The sequence below is a fragment of the Xiphophorus maculatus genome, chromosome 19 (genome assembly GCF_002775205.1).
Source record: "Xiphophorus maculatus strain JP 163 A chromosome 19, X_maculatus-5.0-male, whole genome shotgun sequence".
In the NCBI taxonomy this organism is placed as follows: domain Eukaryota; kingdom Metazoa; phylum Chordata; class Actinopteri; order Cyprinodontiformes; family Poeciliidae; genus Xiphophorus; species Xiphophorus maculatus.
In genome coordinates, this window is record NC_036461.1 from 16,672,191 (window position 1) to 16,690,007 (window position 17,817).

Genomic DNA, 17,817 nt, shown 5'->3' on the forward strand with positions numbered 1-17,817 from the left:
CAAATCCAGTTCAAGTTTCAGCTGCAGTCCAGCAGCATTCCACCTGTTAGCTCATGACTGCTGCTTCCTCCGACCACACCTGCTATCTCTCAGGTTTGTGCAGTTTAACCGTCCTGGCAAATGAAAAGACATATTTGTGAAGACAAGAAGTCATTAATGCTGAATTGAGCGTGTTGTTTGAGCATGCGCTGGAGACAAACAGAGTTTTACCTTTACTATGTACATCTTTCTTTGTCATTGTAGGTATGGATAACAAGTGAGTTATAGTAGAATAATAGCTGCTTTTAAGTATAATGTAAGAAGACATATTTTTGTATCTAATGATAGTTTTGCTCATGTAAGGTCAAGGAAATAAATATAATAATGAAGCAGTTTCCAATCAGGTAGGCCCACCTCTTTATTCGTATTGTCTGGAGCTTGAATTGTGATGAGGATGTTGCCAAAAAGATTCAGACAGACACAGCCGCTCTCCAAGCAGTCACCAATAGATGTGTTCCTTCCGTATTCCTTGTCTGCAATTGGAGGTAAAGAGGGAAAGATGAAAATTCACTAGAAGATTCTTTCTATTTTCTGTAAAACAGCAAGGAAGAGCATTTGTACCTTTTACAGATGTTGTTAGGCTGGAAATCTCCACCAACAACACAATAATAATAATAATAATAATAATAATAATAATGTTTATCTTTTTGTTTGAAATGATGGATGTTTTCATATTAAGTATTTCATTGCAACCTTACTGAGTTCAGATTGAAGACAGCATGAATGCCACATTTAGATGTGAAACATCTCAAATGTGTGTTTTTTAGTGTATCAAATGTTATGGCACATTATTGTGCAAACTGTCCTAGGAATAGGAAAAGTTGTAGCATTTTAATCAGTGAGGCATGAAGTCTAAATTAGATTAAAAAAATATGCAACTAACAAGTAACTAGGAATAAAAAATAAGATACTATAGTACTGTTTTAAACTAGTGCAGTTAAACCAGTTAGGCAGTGAGTGTGGACTTTTTATGACTACATAATTAAGCAGCGGTTTCAGATAAATACCTGAAACCAAAAACAATTACCCTGTTCAGGTGATGCTGGGAAACTGATTTTCATAGTTTAACCCAGGATTAATGACTCTGGCATGCTATGAATTTGGTAATCAACAAGGTCCAACCATCAGACCCACTTGCCATGACAGGGTCAAGAGGGAGCTAGTGTCTTTCTCCAGTGGTCCAAGGACGAGAGGCAGGGTACACACAAGTCCAATTAACCTAACAGTCATGTACTTTTCATGGGTTAACCGACACCTTTGAGTTAATTGGGGGTGAACCTCAAACACAGTTTTCTTGCATAACATAAGAAAACTGTGCTACACATAATTGGCTTGGCTGATATCTTACTGATGTCAGCAAGATATCAGTAAGAGCCACGCTCAAATAGTTTTGTGCAAGTATGGACATGATAGGAATGTCAAACCATCACAGAGCTAATGAAACAAACTAGACCTGTTCTATTTTAAACCAGTCAGAAAAACTATTTCTATTTGCTAAATGCCAGAAAATTGAGAAACATGTTGGTTTAGTTTGTTTTATGAAGCAGAAGAATATTTGGTCCATTTATTTCTTAGAATCTTGCCATTTTGTTTCAAGTGGTTTGAGTGCCTTTCAACAAGCTTCTCACAATAGTTTGCTAGAATTGTGTCCCATTCCTGCTGACAGTATTGGTGTAAATAATTCCTATTTTCCACTGAGCAGTACAGGTTGGTGCTATTCGGTACGCTATTTTGTCTGTTTCCGATTAAACCAACCCATACTCCACCATTCCTGGGCCCCCATTTGTTGTGGGTCCATAGGATAATGGTACAGTATAGTTTGTGTGTGATATCAGGAGTGTGAAGCTACTGGTGTCACACAACACAGTGCAGATTTGTTGTCGCACTAATGTGACGCAACGGTATGTGTTTGGGTGTAATCCCACTTGTCCACTGAGACTCCAGCTGGCAGTGGAAATGTTCTACTGAATACGTCGGACCATAAGATATTATACCAAACCACACTGACCCCAGGCCATATCACTGATAGGCATTTTCTCAACCTACATAAAAAGAAGACTACAGACAACGTTTTAGTTTTCAATCAAGTCTTTTGCAAAAGGAGAAAACATAGCGAAACACTTCTCCAAGTTGTTTACCATGCGTTCTGCCATTCTGCTGCAGAACTTTTCTTTCAGAGAAAGGGAGTGAATGAACATCAGGACTGCTAGACAGATTTACCCATATAAAGGAAAAAGTGCGGAATTATTTCTAAATGAATTAAGTTTCAACATGAGCCAGTTTACCACAGTACAGTGGAGAAAGAACTGACAGTCTGTAGTCTCTTCTATCTGCGTTTTAAACTTGCTTTGCTGAGCTCAGATGAAATGCTGCTGTAACTCGTTATATGTCTGCCATGCCTGAAAGAAGAAGCACAATACAGGCAAACAGATACACACAACTATACAAACCCACACACCTGAAAACACCCCTGGTTGACATGAAAACCGGTCATTTGAATAGACTTTACTTTCTGTTTTTGTGTATTTTCCCTGTGAGCCTCTCTGGCTAAATAGAAAGAGTAGTTATCTTGCAATTAGAAATGCCAATAGACTATTTAGATACAGTGTTGTCTAGACATTCTCATTCAGTAATGCTAACTGACTATAGTGACTGTTTCTGATCCTAAATTATAGAAATCTAAACCAAATCTTGAACTACATCAACATTCATTCATTTCAAGCACACCTTTTCTGTGAAATATAAAGGAATAAAGAACAGACAAATGAATCTCCTGCCTTCGATGATACGACAGAGAAACTTGTTAACTTCACGACGAAGAGCTTACATAAGGGGAAAAATTATAAGAATCAAAACCAGTTGTTGGGGTAAAATGAAAACATAACATCAAAAATGCTACAAATGATATCCAAATGCTAAAAGTCAGTATGTCTTCAGAAAAATAAACAGAAAATGAGACAGGTCTAATAACTCTCTTTAAAAGTTTAAGTTATCCCATAAACCGTAGCATTTCGTTAACTTATTTCTTCATGGCTGGTGAGGCATGAAGCCTAACCCATGAAGGATTAATCCTAACCCTGCACCATGTCATCTCATGGCTGCTAGGACAGCACTCACCCAACCAGTTCTTATCTCATCTCATGGCTGCTAGGACAGCAGTCACCCAACCTGATCTGAATTCTTCTTCAATTCACAGAAACAGGCTCAGGAGACAAATCTGTTTACTTTCATACTGGCTACAGGTTTGTGCAATTCAACACTTTTGTTAAATGAGGTGTAAAACCAGCATTTGTAAAGATACACAATAATTTATGGATAACTATATTCATATCTGGTGTGTTATAATGCATTGGAAACAAGCTGAAGTTAACTTTAACTGAGAAAAGGCTGCAAATATCTTTTTCATCAGGTGAAGTATCTTGACAAACAGAAAACGACTTTTTTGTTGAGCATTAAAGTAGAACAGGTGTAGTAATATTATTATACTATATGAACAGTATGATGCCAAATTTCTTCTTTAAATAAATAAAGTGAGTAAATAATCTTCTGTATAGAAAAAAATCACCCCAAAAACATACAATTTTACAGGTGGCTTTATTTAATTTACTGTTTAATTTTCTGTTGTCTGTTTCAAGGTGTTAATAAACACAATGCAAATATGAAGGAGAATTTACATCAGGTAGCTCCACCTTGTATTCGTGTAGGGTGGGGCGTGGACAGTGAGGAGGATGTTTCATGGAAATCAAACAGAAATGACATTGTCCTTCCTGTTCCTCCAACTTTTGGTGTATCATCATAAGTCCAGACAACTCTCTGAGAAGCTGCCTTGATGTTCCTTGACTTTCCATTAAAGGTAAGAGAAAAAGTGGCACAGCTTCAAAATCCTACAAAATATATTTATCTTCTTTTCGTGTTTCCTAAAACACAGCAGAACTGCAGTACATGCTTATGTTTTTTTCTAAGCTTGAAGCTGTTGCACTGAGTGTCTCCATCATACATAGCTGCAAAGGATGTCAATATTTATGTGTGAACTGACTTACATGTGCTAATCAGTTGTGGATAACTTGCTTTCTATGGTAAATAATTTGACTATGTTGATAATTAAGCACTTTATAGATGCTGAAACATTAGCAAGTATATGGGTTTACTTAATGAAAGTGAAAATAAAAATGCACTTAGCTGTTTTGTATTTAGTATCCATCACAGATGAGTAAATTACAAAAGTCATATTTACGAAGTTTAACAGAAACTGAAAGCAGAGCAGATTCTTGTACGGTAAACTCAGTCCAGTTAAACCTGTTGAACAATGTCTGTTGTTCCTTTGTGATTCAATTAAAGAACATCTTTTGGATCAGTGCCAGAGGAAAAATATGTACGAACAGAATAAATTATTTATATAATGTCTGGGGTTAAAGTTGATCATTAAAACATCTGGGCTTTGGTTTAAAGCTGTGACATTTATAAAAAAAAATAAATTAAAAATATCCATATTAAAGCTGTTGCTGTGTCAGGAGGAGGGTCTGATTAGCCTTTCTCTGTCATGTTGGATTTTAATTTCCTTGCCCACATGCAGGTGCGCACAGAAGAACAGATTTTTACGGTTACGAGGGTTTGTTGTAATGAGGTAGAATTGAGACTGGGGGACGTCAGGAGGGAACGAGAGTCCAGGTAGGTTCGGGGGTCCCGGGCCGCAGCGGATCAGAACTGTTTGGAGGTGCCCACCAACGAGACGCGCCTGACCGGTGGAGTTCCAGGCTTGGCTCCGGGAAGCGGGATCAAGATCTGAGAGGTAACGAAGAGAAAAAGGACAAAATGACTGGACAATACTTAACATGGATTTTGCGAGAACTTAAGGCTGAGTCTGACCAACAAGTGGTAACCATCGAGCGATGACTGGTGGTTCCACCGCTTCTTAAGAAGCCAGCCGCTGGTTACCGGAATCCAATGCAGGTGCGTCAGGCTGTCAAACTCCTCCGCGTAGCTCGTCTCTGGAAAGATCCCTCACTCCAACCTGAATCCTGACAGTACCCCCCCTTCAACGACCGCCACCTGGCGGTCCAGCGACGCTCCTGGGCCTGGAGGCGTGAAACTCACGTAGAACCGACGGGTCCAGAATAAACGATCTGGGAATCCAGGAGCGCTCCTCCGGGCCGTACCCTGTCCAATCCACCAGATACTGAAATCCTCGTCCTCGCCGACGGACATCCAGAATCTTATTCACCGTATAGGCTGGAGCTCCATCGATGATGCGGGCGGGGGGAGGGGAGGCAACCGGAGGACACAGCGGGCTAGTCCTCACCGGTTTCAACAAGGAGACATGAAACACGGGGTGCACCTTAAGAGAGGGCGGGAGCTTAAGCCTCACCGCAGAAGGGTTTAACACCTCCCGAATTTCAAAAGGGCCCAGAAATCTAGGGGACAGCTTCCGAGGCGCGGCCTTTAGGGGAATATCCTTAGCTGAGAGCCAAACCCTCTGACCAGGACTATAGAGAGGGGCCGGCTTCCTTCTCCTATCCGCAAAGCGGCGGTTCAGGGCAGCGGTGCGATGCAAGGCCGCTGCGGCGGCCTTCCAGATGCGCTGACATTTGCGGATGTGGCCGTGGACCGAGGCAACTGCATTCCTCGGTTCGTCAGAGGGCAGGAGAGGGGGCTGATACCCCAGAGAACACTGAAAAGGGGAGAGACCAGACGCAGAGGAAATGTGACAATTGTGTGCATACTCAACCCAGGGCAGATGGACGGACCAGGCGGAGGGGTTGGAGGAGCACAGGCAGCGGAGCGTAGACTCCACTTCCTGATTCAGACGCTCGGTTTGCCCGTTGGTTTGAGGATGATACCCTGAGGACATCGATACCTTGGCCCCCAGCGCGCCACAAAACTCCCTCCACACTCTGGACACGAACTGGGGCCCCCTGTCGGACAGGATCTCTGTGGGAATTCCATGAAGCCTGAAAACATGTTTAATGAGCAACATGGCGGTCTCCAAGGCCGACGGCAGTTTCCGAAGGGGAACCAGGTGACAGGCCTTGGAGAACCGATCAACAACGGTGAGAATGACCGTAAAACCCTTTGAGGGCGGGAGGCCAGTGACAAAATCGAGTGCAACATGGGACCAGGGACGTGCCGGGATGGGTAAGGGTTGCAGGAGACCACAGGGCGGCTGGTGCAGGGACTTGTTTCTCGCACAGGTGGGGCAGGCTGAAACATACTCCTTCACATCCCTGTGAAGGGACGACCACCAGAAGGAGCGTCGGATAAGAGCCACGGTCCGACTGGTGCCAGGGTGACCAGAAAAAGGAGAGGCGTGGGCCCAATGGATTAAACGGGAACGAACAGAGAGGGGAACATAGATACGGTCCGGAGGGCCGGTGCCCGGATCAGGATCAGACTGTTGAGCTGCGATTACCTGATCAGAGATGTCCCAGGACACCGCCCCCAGGACGCAGGAACTCGGGATTATGGTGTCCACGACAGGAGCTTCGTCGTCCGAGGAGAACTGTCGGGAGAGAGCATCCGGTTTCACGTTCTTCGATCCAGGTCTGTAAGAGATGAGGAAGTTAAACCGGGAGAAGAAAAGGGACCACCTGGATTGCCGTGGGTTCAACCGCTTGGCTGCCTGCAGGTAGGACAGGTTCTTGTGGTCTGTCCATACTACGACCGGAAGTGCGGCTCCCTCCAGCCAGTGGCGCCACTCCGCAAAGGCCAGCTTCACCGCCAGCAGCTCCCGGTCACCCACATCATAATTCCTCTCCGCGGGCGACAGGCGGCGAGAGAAAAAGGCACAAGGGTGCAGCTTGTGATCGGAGGGCGAAACTTGGGACAAAACCGCTCCCACCCCAGAATCGGAAGCATCCACCTCCACCGTGAACTGCTGAGCGGGGTCCGGTTGAATCAGCACCGGGGCATCCGCGAACTTTTGCTTCAAGACCGAGAAGGCTGCATCCGCTTCCGGGGTCCAAGAAAACTGGGACTTGGTGGAGGTAAGACAGGTCATGGGTCCCGCGGTCTGACTAAAGTTGCGGATAAACCTCCGGTAAAAGTTGGCGAATCCCAAAAACCTCTGTAACTGCTTACGAGAGGCAGGAGTCGGCCATTCCAGCACCGCACGAATCCGTCCCGGATCCGGCTTCACCCGCCCACTCTCTAAAATGAACCCCAGGAACGAGATGGATGGCACGTGAAACTCGCACTTCTCTGCCTTGACATACAAACTGTTCTCCAGCAGGCGCTGGAGGACCAACCTGACGTGTCGTTTGTGCTCTGTCATGTTCTTAGAAAAAATCAGGATGTCATCCAAGTAAACGAATACAAACTCGTCCAAATAATCCCGCAGCACGTCATTAATCAGGGATTGGAAAACGGCCGGGGCGTTCGTCAACCCGAAGGGCATGACCAGGTACTCGAAGTGGCCCACCGGGGTTTTAAAGGCGGTTTTCCACTCATCGCCCTCCCGTATACGCACCAGATGGTAAGCGTTCCGTAGGTCCAACTTAGTGAAGACAGTGGCGCCTTGTACGGGTTCGAAAGCTGACGAAAGGAGGGGGAGGGGATACTTATTCTTGATCGTGATCTGGTTCAAACCTTTAAAATCAATACATGGTCTGAGTGAGCCGTCTTTTTTTGAAACAAAGAAAAACCCGGCCCCTAACGGGGACGTGGACGGGCGAATAATGCCTGCAGCCAGTGACTCGTTAATATAAGTTAGCATGCTCTCTCTCTCTGGCCTCGATATATTATACAGTCGACTGGAGGGCAACGGCGCGCCGGGAAGGAGATCAATAACACAGTCGTAGGGGCGGTGGGGCGGGAGCGAAAGTGCTTTATTTTTCCTAAACACCGAGTGCAGATCATGGTATTCCGGAGGAATTCGAGACAAATCCTGCTTTTCCTCTTGGTCCTCCCGGGTGACGTCACATCGAGGATTCGGCCGGGCCGACTGTAGGCAGGTTGCGTGGCAGGACCTACTCCACGCGTCCACTCTCTCCTCAACCCAATTAAGGTGGGGATTATGCCGTCTCAGCCAGGGGAAACCCAGAACCAGAGGAGACTGTGGGGAGGGAAACACAAAAAAGGTCAACACCTCGCGGTGATTGCCTGAGACTATGAGTTCCACAGGTTCGGTCTGTCGATGAATGGTTGGCAGAGTGCCACCATCCAGAGCCTTAACCAGGATAGGCGCCTGAAGCGTGATCGTGGGAATATTCAGTAGCGTTACTACATCCGCATCGATCAGGTTCTGCTCGCACCCTGAATCAATCAAAGCCGAGATGTTTACTGACCTTTGGTTGATGGAGAGGGAGACGGGAAGAGAAAGTCGGGATTTCAAACCGGAGCAACCACCCACCAGGACTCCCGTGATCACTGGTGGGCTCTCCCTTTTAGCCGAGCGGGGCAGGCGGTGACGAAGTGGCCTGTGAGGCCGCAATAGAAGCATGCCCGGGCTTCCAACCGCCGCTGCCTCTCAGTGGGGGAGATCCGTGCTCGACCAACCTGCATGGGTTCATCAGGCGAGAGCGCGTTCGGGGAGGCGTCATCGGAGGTGTCCTGTACAGGGTTGTTTGAAAAAAAACACAGGTTTAATTTCCTTCCTGCCCCGAGCCCTTCCCCGAAGCCGGTTGTCGATCCTGATGGCCAGGGAGATCAACCCCTCCAAGTCGGCGGGTTCGTCCCTGCAAACCAGCTCATCTTTAAGTGTGTCATCGAGAGCCTGGATAAAAGCTCCTTTAAGAGCTTCGTCATTCCACCCAGACATGGCGGCTAAGGTACGAAAGTCTATGGCGAATTCAGCTACTGAACGGGAAGCCTGCTTCAGGTTCCAAAGCCGGTAGGAAATCTCAGCGCTGGATTCGGCGTGACCAAAGGTTTGCTTAAACTCGTCGATGAAGGTGTCAAGAGCCGTTTGAGTGAGAGCTATGAGACTAAATTTCGCTTCTGCCCATTTGAGAGCTTTTCCCTTCAACAGTCCAACCATATATGCTATTTTGGCGGAGTCATCAGGGAACGAGCCTGGAGCTCGGGCAAAAACAATAGAGCATTGCAGGAGAAATCCACCGCACTTCCCGATTTCACCTGAATAATGTTCGGGAGTCGGGGGTGAAATTTCCCGGCCCCGGGGCAACCCCGCCGGTTCGGGTGGAGCGGGAGGCTCCGCCCGCGGCGATGGAGCGGGGTTCGCTGCTCCGGCTAAGTTCAGAGGCTGCATGCCGGAAGCCAGTTGTGAAGCTAATTCCGAGACCGTGGTTTTTAGTTGATCCATCACCTGTCCCTGGAAAGTCTGCTGATCCAATAGGGCGTGAAGCATGGCATCATGACGCGCTAGGTGGTCGGCAGGGGTTGGACCGGGTCTTGTGTGCGGACCTGCTGGGTCAACATGGCTCGATGGTTCTGTCATGTTGGATTTTAATTTCCTTGCCCACATGCAGGTGCGCACAGAAGAACAGATTTTTACGGTTACGAGGGTTTGTTGTAATGAGGTAGAATTGAGACTGGGGGACGTCAGGAGGGAACGAGAGTCCAGGTAGGTTCGGGGGTCCCGGGCCGCAGCGGATCAGAACTGTTTGGAGGTGCCCACCAACGAGACGCGCCTGACCGGTGGAGTTCCAGGCTTGGCTCCGGGAAGCGGGATCAAGATCTGAGAGGTAACGAAGAGAAAAAGGACAAAATGACTGGACAATACTTAACATGGATTTTGCGAGAACTTAAGGCTGAGTCTGACCAACAAGTGGTAACCATCGAGCGATGACTGGTGGTTCCACCGCTTCTTAAGAAGCCAGCCGCTGGTTACCGGAATCCAATGCAGGTGCGTCAGGCTGTCAAACTCCTCCGCGTAGCTCGTCTCTGGAAAGATCCCTCACTCCAACCTGAATCCTGACATTCTCAATGTGCTAATGGTGGAGAAACAATTTACCATTTCAGGAATACAGTTTGTCTGCTACAATCGGTGGCCATGCTAACTAGCCTGAGCATTCATGTCAGGTTCTGTGGTGAAGAAACAACTGTAGCGAAGGGAACAGAAAAGGGGAGGGTGTGAGAGCGTGAACAAGAGGGTGACTGTCTGTTTCTGACAAAACAATAGTCAGAACTGCTCTTAAAGTAGTAACAGTTTGTCTGCTTTTCTCAGAACTTCCTCCTGGTCTGCATGGACCTAAATTGTGCAATTAAAAGTCTCAAGTGGGATTGCTGCAAAGACCGTTGTCATGAGGTTTTGGACTTCTTCCTCAGACAGATAACTCCACATGGCTGGTTTGATGTTGTTCTGGTGGCTGAGTCTGTGCTCTGCTGCTTGCCACACAGAAGACTGGAATTATAAGCTCCACTTCAGCCAAAGTTTAAAATTTTGTAACATTTCTCCAGATGAAGTGGTCGAATGTCGACAAGAGCCTTTGAACAAGGAGTTTCTTGATCCCTCAAGCCCTGACTTCAGCAGGAAGAAGTCATGCATCATGTGTTCTTTCTGCTGCAAACAACACAAAGTCAATGAGGAAGCGTCACTGTTCAAAATGAATCCAAGATATTAGAGTTGGTGTCCTTTGCAGGAGGTTCATTCAGGGAACCTGTTTTACAATTGGCCTCAAAGACCAAAAAAAACAACAATCAGTCACTATAATTACAGTTAGCTGACTGATGTTGAAATGTATTGATTCATCATGGCTTTTCTTGTTTCTGTGCCCTTCTCAGGACAAAGAAAATCATCTGGAACTTTTCACAAAATCCTCAATCAGATTTTATTCAGTATTTTTATCCTTGGATGTTTTGTGACTGCCTTTCTGATAGATCATAATCCATCCACCAGCTGGATAAATGATCACAGAGGCCTCCTTTCCAGAAATGGATTTGGATGAACTTGGAGTCGCCGTCAAATTCAGGCCGACTAACCGGGATTAATAACTTGTTCAATCTGACTCTCAAATCAGATTCAAAACAGTCCTTCTATTTTGTCACGAAATATTTGCTTTCAGACCTTGTGCCTGATCCATTGTTTAAAAGTTTTGTCCTTCCAGTCTTTATTTTTTTAATTTCTGTCTTCAAATTATTTCTACTTGATGTCCTCAGGTTCTTTTCATCATCTTTACTTTCTCCCTCTTTATTTCTGGGGTTAGTGTTACATGTTTTATGTACTTTGTGTCAGTATTCCATCAAATATTTTTGTGCAAATTAATTTTAATTAATTGAAAACAAATTTTGGCCTCATTTTAAATTCCTTAAAAAAACGGCTATCATTTTTACACTTGCGGTTCATGTGGCATCATTGCATCATTTTATTGTTTATGGTCTTTATTCTTATTTGTCCTTTGTTCTTTTTATTGTTTTGCTTTTGGAAGATTAGTCTTCATTAATCTAGTTGAGGGAATAGGTCAGTGAGTTTGATGATAAAAGTATTTTTTCCAACTTAAAAAACATTTATAAAGCATAATAATAATTTAGCTGTGTCAAAACACAAATTGTGAGGCGTAAATTGCCAGAGGATGTTTTGTCGTGTTCTGGCTGCAAAATGGAAATTGACCAAGTTTAGTATTTACATGTAAACGTAACTTTCATCTTATTGTTCCTTAATACAGTTTGTTTTTATGTTATTGCACTTAAAATAATGATCTATTGAAAAGCTAAAAGGCTAATGTGAACAATTATAATCTTTTCAGGTTTTTTACATTGGTAACATTTTGGTACCTGAACGGTTATTGTATCAGTGGCGCGTTGTCATAATTTTTTGGAAATCTGTAGTTTTAATTTTATTACACTTTCAGTTTCTCTGTTCATGAATGGTGCTAAACATAAAAGCATCCCCCACCTGCCTTGTAGCACTACTTAAAAATTTGAGCAATTGTAGACATTTTTCTGCCTGAATTGATGAACCGTATGATCATTTTTCCTTCTGTGTAATATCTTAAACAAAAAAATTTATAAAAATCTTCAAAACACCAAATTTCCAATAGATATCATTCTTGTTACACCTTTTCCCCACCCTTCTGCATCCTAGTAGTGAGTGAATGTGTAAGATTTGAGTTATTGGGCAACCAACATTGTGCTGTATTCAATAGACCAAAACAAGGGGTGATAATGAGCTTTCTGACAGGTGGCTGTTTTATCAGTGTTTGATGATCTAAAACAAATCCAGTTCAAGTTTCAGCTGCAGTCCAGCAGCATTCCACCTGTTAGCTCATGACTGCTGCTTCCTCCGACCACACCTGCTATCTCTCAGGTTTGTGCAGTTTAACCGTCCTGGCAAATGAAAAGACATATTTGTGAAGACAAGAAGTCATTAATGCTGAATTGAGCGTGTTGTTTGAGCATGCGCTGGAGACAAACAGAGTTTTACCTTTACTATGTACATCTTTCTTTGTCATTGTAGGTATGGATAACAAGTGAGTTATAGTAGAATAATAGCTGCTTTTAAGTATAATGTAAGAAGACATATTTTTGTATCTAATGATAGTTTTGCTCATGTAAGGTCAAGGAAATAAATATAATAATAAAGCAGTTTCCAATCAGGTAGGCCCACCTCTTGATTCGTATTGTCTTGAGCTTGAATTGTGATGAGGATGTTGCCAAAAAGATTCAGACAGACACAGCCGCTCTCCAAGCAGTCACCAATAGATGTGTTCCTTCCTTATTCCTTGTCTGCAATTGGAGGTAAAGAAGGAAAGATGAAAATTCACTAGAAGATTCTTTCTATTTTCTGTAAAACAGCAAGGAAGAGCATTTGCACCTTTTACAGATGTTGTTAGGCTGGAAATCTCCACCAACAACACAATAATAATAATAATAATAATAATAATAATAATAATAATAATAATAATAATAATAATAATAATGTTTATCTTTTTGTTTGTGTGTTTTTTAGTGTATCAAATGTTATGGTACATTATTGTGCAAACTGTCCTAGGAATAGGAAAAGTTGTAGCATTTTAATCAATGAGCCATGAAGTCTAAATTAGATTAAAACAACATGCAACTAACAAGTAACTAGGAATAAAAAATAAGATACTATAGTACTGTTTTAAACTAGTGCAGTTAAACCAGTTAGGCAGTGAGTGTGGATTTTTTATGACTACATAATTAAGCAGCGGTTTCAGATAAATACCTGAAACCAAAAACAATTACCCTGTTCAGGTGATGCTGGGAAACTGATTTTCATAGTTTAACCCAGGATTAATGACTCTGGCATGCTATGAATTTGGTAATCAACAAGGTCCAACCATCAGACCCACTTGCCATGACAGGGTCAAGAGGGAGCTAGTGTCTTTCTCCAGTGGTCCAAGGACGAGAGGCAGGGTACACACAAGTCCAATTAACCTAACAGTCATGTACTTTTCATGGGTTAACCGACACCTTTGAGTTAATTGGGGGTGAACCTCAAACACAGTTTTCTTGCATAACATAAGAAAACTGTGCTACACATAATTGGCTTGGCTGATATCTTACTGATGTCAGCAAGATATCAGTAAGAGCCACGCTCAAATAGTTTTGTGCAAGTATGGACATGATAGGAATGTCAAACCATCACAGAGCTAATCAGGAAGGAGCAGTGTGACCCAGAAATGATCCAGATGAATGAGATGATGCATTTTGGTCGGAAAGGTGGGCAGATTGGCAAAAGAACAAAAGTCAAAGATCTTGTGAAGATGCAGGCTGAAGCTGCTAAGACAACGTGTCCTGTACCAACATTGGTTGAAAAGGACATTGGTTCTGCCGCAAATGGGATAAAGCAACATTTACCCTAAACATACAACCAAAGGGCTTGAAGAAAACAAAATAAATGTTTTAGAATGGCCATCACAAATAAATCAAAAATAAATAAAATGTGCTAAATCTGTTATTTTCTGTTTTCTGTTTCCATGCTCACCTGAAGGTGGCATCATTAAGAAGACCTGCAGATTTAAGACCAACGCAGATCATCAAGGACACATTTTCTTGACTTTAAAACCAACGGAGCGTCTCTGAGTGCTGGCCAACAGATTTGTTGGATTAGCACAGATTCATAGTTTGTTTGGATCTAGACATGGAGCTAACAGGTCTGTATGCAAAGTGATTAAAGAAGCTTTTCTTTTTTGAATTTATGTGAAAATAGGGTAAATATTGAATGTAGCTGTTTTTTTAGTTATGTTAAAAATGAATTATTTTGTATAAGAACCTGCAGTAATCAAGAATAAATTGAGGAATATTGACAATTAATAATTTTCATGTTTTTTCTTGTTTCTGTGCCCTTCTTAGGACAGAGCAAACCATCGGGATCTTTTCACAAAATCCTCAGACTGGTTATGTTCAGTGTTTTTATTCTTGGATGTATTGTGACTGCCTTTTTCATGTACTATAAACCATCCCCCACTTTCTTAAACCATCTATTAGAGTCATCAGATTGCACAAAGAACATCCAGCATGTTTATACCGCAACCAATTACAAAAACATGACTATAGTTCTTGTTTGGTTGTGGCCCTTTGGTCAAACCTATGAAATGAACATCTGCAGCTCTGCCTTCAACATCGAGGGCTGCTTCATTACAGCAGACAGAAAGTTCTACAACAAATCGGACGGAGTCGTCATCCATCACAGAGACATTGCTGGGGACCTGTCCAACTTGCCAAAATTACAGAGGCCTCCGCTCCAGAAATGGATCTGGATGAACTTGGAGTCGCCGTCGCATTCAGCCCAGCTTCCCGGGATTAATAACTTGTTCAATCTGACTCTCAATTACCGTCGAGATTCCGACATCCAAGTGCCTTATGGGTCTATTGTAGCAGCAGATACTGTGGAGGACTTCGTACCACCAAGCAAAAACAAACTGGTCTGCTGGATCGTCAGCAACTGGAGCCCTAATCACGTGAGGTCAAAATATTACAATGAGTTGAGAAACCATGTTAACATACAAACTTATGGACGTGCCTTTAACAACTACATCGCTGACAAAGATTACATCCCTACTATGTCCAGTTGTAAGTTTTATTTGTCTTTTGAGAACTCAATCCACAAGGACTACATCACTGAAAAACTATACTTTCCCCTCTCTCTGGGCACAGTGCCAGTAGTTCTTGGCACAACCAGAGAAAACTATGAGAACTTTGTTCCAAGAGATGCTTTTATCCATGTGGAAGATTTTAAGTCACCCAAAGAGCTGGCTGACTATCTGCTTCTTCTGGACAAGAACGAAGAACTGTACCTTGGGTACTTTAAATGGAGAAGGCACTTTAAAGTAAATAGAGTCAATTTCTGGGCAGAGCACACATGTAAGGCCTGTGATTACCTGAGACAACACAAAGAATACAGGGCATTCAATAACCTTAACAAGTGGTACTGGGGCTGATGGTGCTTAGATGGACTATGCAGCACTCATCACCTCTATAAGGTGGGACTCAGCACACAGAAAAAAAACAATTACTTGGTGAGACAAACATTAAGTTAAATATTTAGATGTAATATTTAATTCAGGCCTTTTTGAAGTACCATCTCATTTGTGATTGTGAAGATGTCACCTATGCAGAGCACTGAAATCAGATGTGAAGGTAGTTTAACACTGTTGTGAATAATTTTGGAAATCTGTAGATGTCTTTAAACATTCTTTGATGTTTACATTTGCACTGCAGATCTAAAAGATGCTTCTCTTTACATTTTGTGAAGGATGATCAATGATCGTAGTAGCAATTACTTTCAGCGGGCATGTCATTAAGAGCTTGGTTTCTGTAGTTGGTACCAGAAAAAAATGATGTGAATTGGATTTTATTTAGAAGGTTCCCTTGCAGCCTGAACAACCATAATTTTCAGCATTGTCCAAGTCTTGACATGAATGAAAAAAATATGTTAATAGTATGGAGACTATCTTACCTTCCTCTCTTCTTACCTTTTTTTTTCTGCTTAACTTCTTGTTTCATTCTATCCTTCAACACTTCCGTGTTTATGTAAATCTGTTTTTTTTTTTACTTCTTGTATTCTAAGTCCTCCTTTTCTTTCCTTTTTCTTTTCACTCTTCCATCTCTTTTGTACTTTTCCATTTCTTGTACAAATCAGGAATTATTTTGTTAATTTGCAGGTATGGAGATCAAAAACATCTTGTACTATGAATGGGATTAAATCTCTTATGTGTGGTTTCTACTGAAACTATAAAAAAAAAATTCTGCCAGTTTACTGAGACATTTAGTGAGTCAGAACAAGTTTTTTGCCAAATCATTGTATTTTGCCAAATGTGTTCTAACTATAGATGTCTACTAGTATAACTTAGAGAATAAATATATGTGTACGGTAACTGAATAAACCTGAATGGTGTGACCTAATGTTATACTAGAACCAAATATTTACACACACTGTAAAATAAGACACACAAAATGAAACAAACTAGACCTGTTCTATTTTAAACCAGTCAGAAAAACTATTTCTATTTGCTAAATGCCAGAAAATTGAGAAACATGTTGGTTTAGTTTGTTTTATGAAGCAGAAGAATATTTGGTCCATTTATTTCTTAGAATCTTGCCATTTTGTTTCAAGTGGTTTGAGTGCCTTTCAACAAGCTTCTCACAATAGTTTGCTAGAATTGTGTCCCATTCCTGCTGACAGTATTGGTGTAAATAATTCCTATTTTCCACTGAGCAGTAGAGGTTGGTGCTATTCGGTACGCTATTTTGTCTGTTTCCGATTAAACCAACCCATACTCCACCATTCCTGGGCCCCCATTTGTTGTGGGTCCATAGGATAATGGTACAGTATAGTTTGTGTGTGATATCAGGAGTGTGAAGCTACTGGTGTCACACAACACAGTGCAGATTTGTTGTCGCACTAATGTGACGCAATGGTATGTGTTTGGGTGTAATCCCACTTGTCCACTGAGACTCCAGCTGGCAGTGGAAATGTTCTACTGAATACATCGGACCATAAGATATTATACCAAACCACACTGACCCCAGGCCATATCACTGATAGGCATTTTCTCAACCTACATAAAAAGAAGACTACAGACAACGTTTTAGTTTTCAATCAAGTCTTTTGCAAAAGGAGAAAACATAGCGAAACACTTCTCCAAGTTGTTTACCATGCGTTCTGCCATTCTGCTGCAGAACTTTTCTTTCAGAGAAAGGGAGTGAATGAGAAGTGGGAGAGTGTTCTTAACAAGAAGAGGGGCTACCCTGATAACAAGAAGAGAAACAGAATCCTCATCTGTGTCAGAGGTTACCCTGACCATCTGATAGCTGATCATGGCAGTGTTAAATGTCTTTAGTATCATTCTATGAAGACATGGAATGATGCAGGTTGTGAAAAGACAGAATAGGATCAGTACAGTCAAGATGGGTGTTCCAATCTGCCACCAGGGTCCGGAGGTGAGCCAAGGAACAAAGTCAAAAGGGTGTGACCCCTGAGTTGCACTGTCCACATAGTCCTTAAGCTCTTCCAATTCATGCAGGGCATCATGAATAGTTCCACCAATTCCTGTTTCGTCACGGACGAATGTGCAGCACGCTGAACCTATGATCTTGCAGACACCTCCTTGGGAGGCTGTGAGAAAATCTAACACGGTTTTTCAGGACCATGTTTCTCAATGCAGTCAGCTCTTTCGTGGGCTTTGCATAAACTTTTCTCCACCGTCCCAGATACTGAATTTCCAAGGGACTCCAGAATTTGTAGTAGGGATTTCCCACCTTTGGACTTTCAGCATGATGTCTCTCTAGTGTCCATGGCTGTGAGTGTCCTAAGCCTTTTTCAGGAAAGTCACTGGATTGGAGAGGGGAACCAGGGCACACAGTCCTCCCAATTCCTGGGAAGAGAAGGTTATAGATGGTACAGTTGTGGTCAGACTT

The 17,817-nt window shown here is 42.8% G+C and overlaps 1 protein-coding gene across 1 annotated transcript; it reads left to right on the forward strand.

Annotated features, from left to right (window-relative positions):
* The first annotated feature begins 885 nt into the window (after nucleotides 1–885).
* Nucleotides 886–16,279, forward strand: LOC102222498 (alpha-(1,3)-fucosyltransferase 9-like). Its single transcript, XM_023352445.1, has 3 exons — nucleotides 886–3,892; nucleotides 13,889–14,051; nucleotides 14,251–16,279. The coding sequence occupies exons 2-3, from the start codon at nucleotides 14,039–14,041 to the stop codon at nucleotides 15,336–15,338; spliced, it is 1,101 nt and encodes a 366-aa protein (XP_023208213.1). The 5' UTR covers nucleotides 886–3,892; nucleotides 13,889–14,038; the 3' UTR covers nucleotides 15,339–16,279.
* Nucleotides 16,280–17,817: the final 1,538 nt, after the last annotated feature.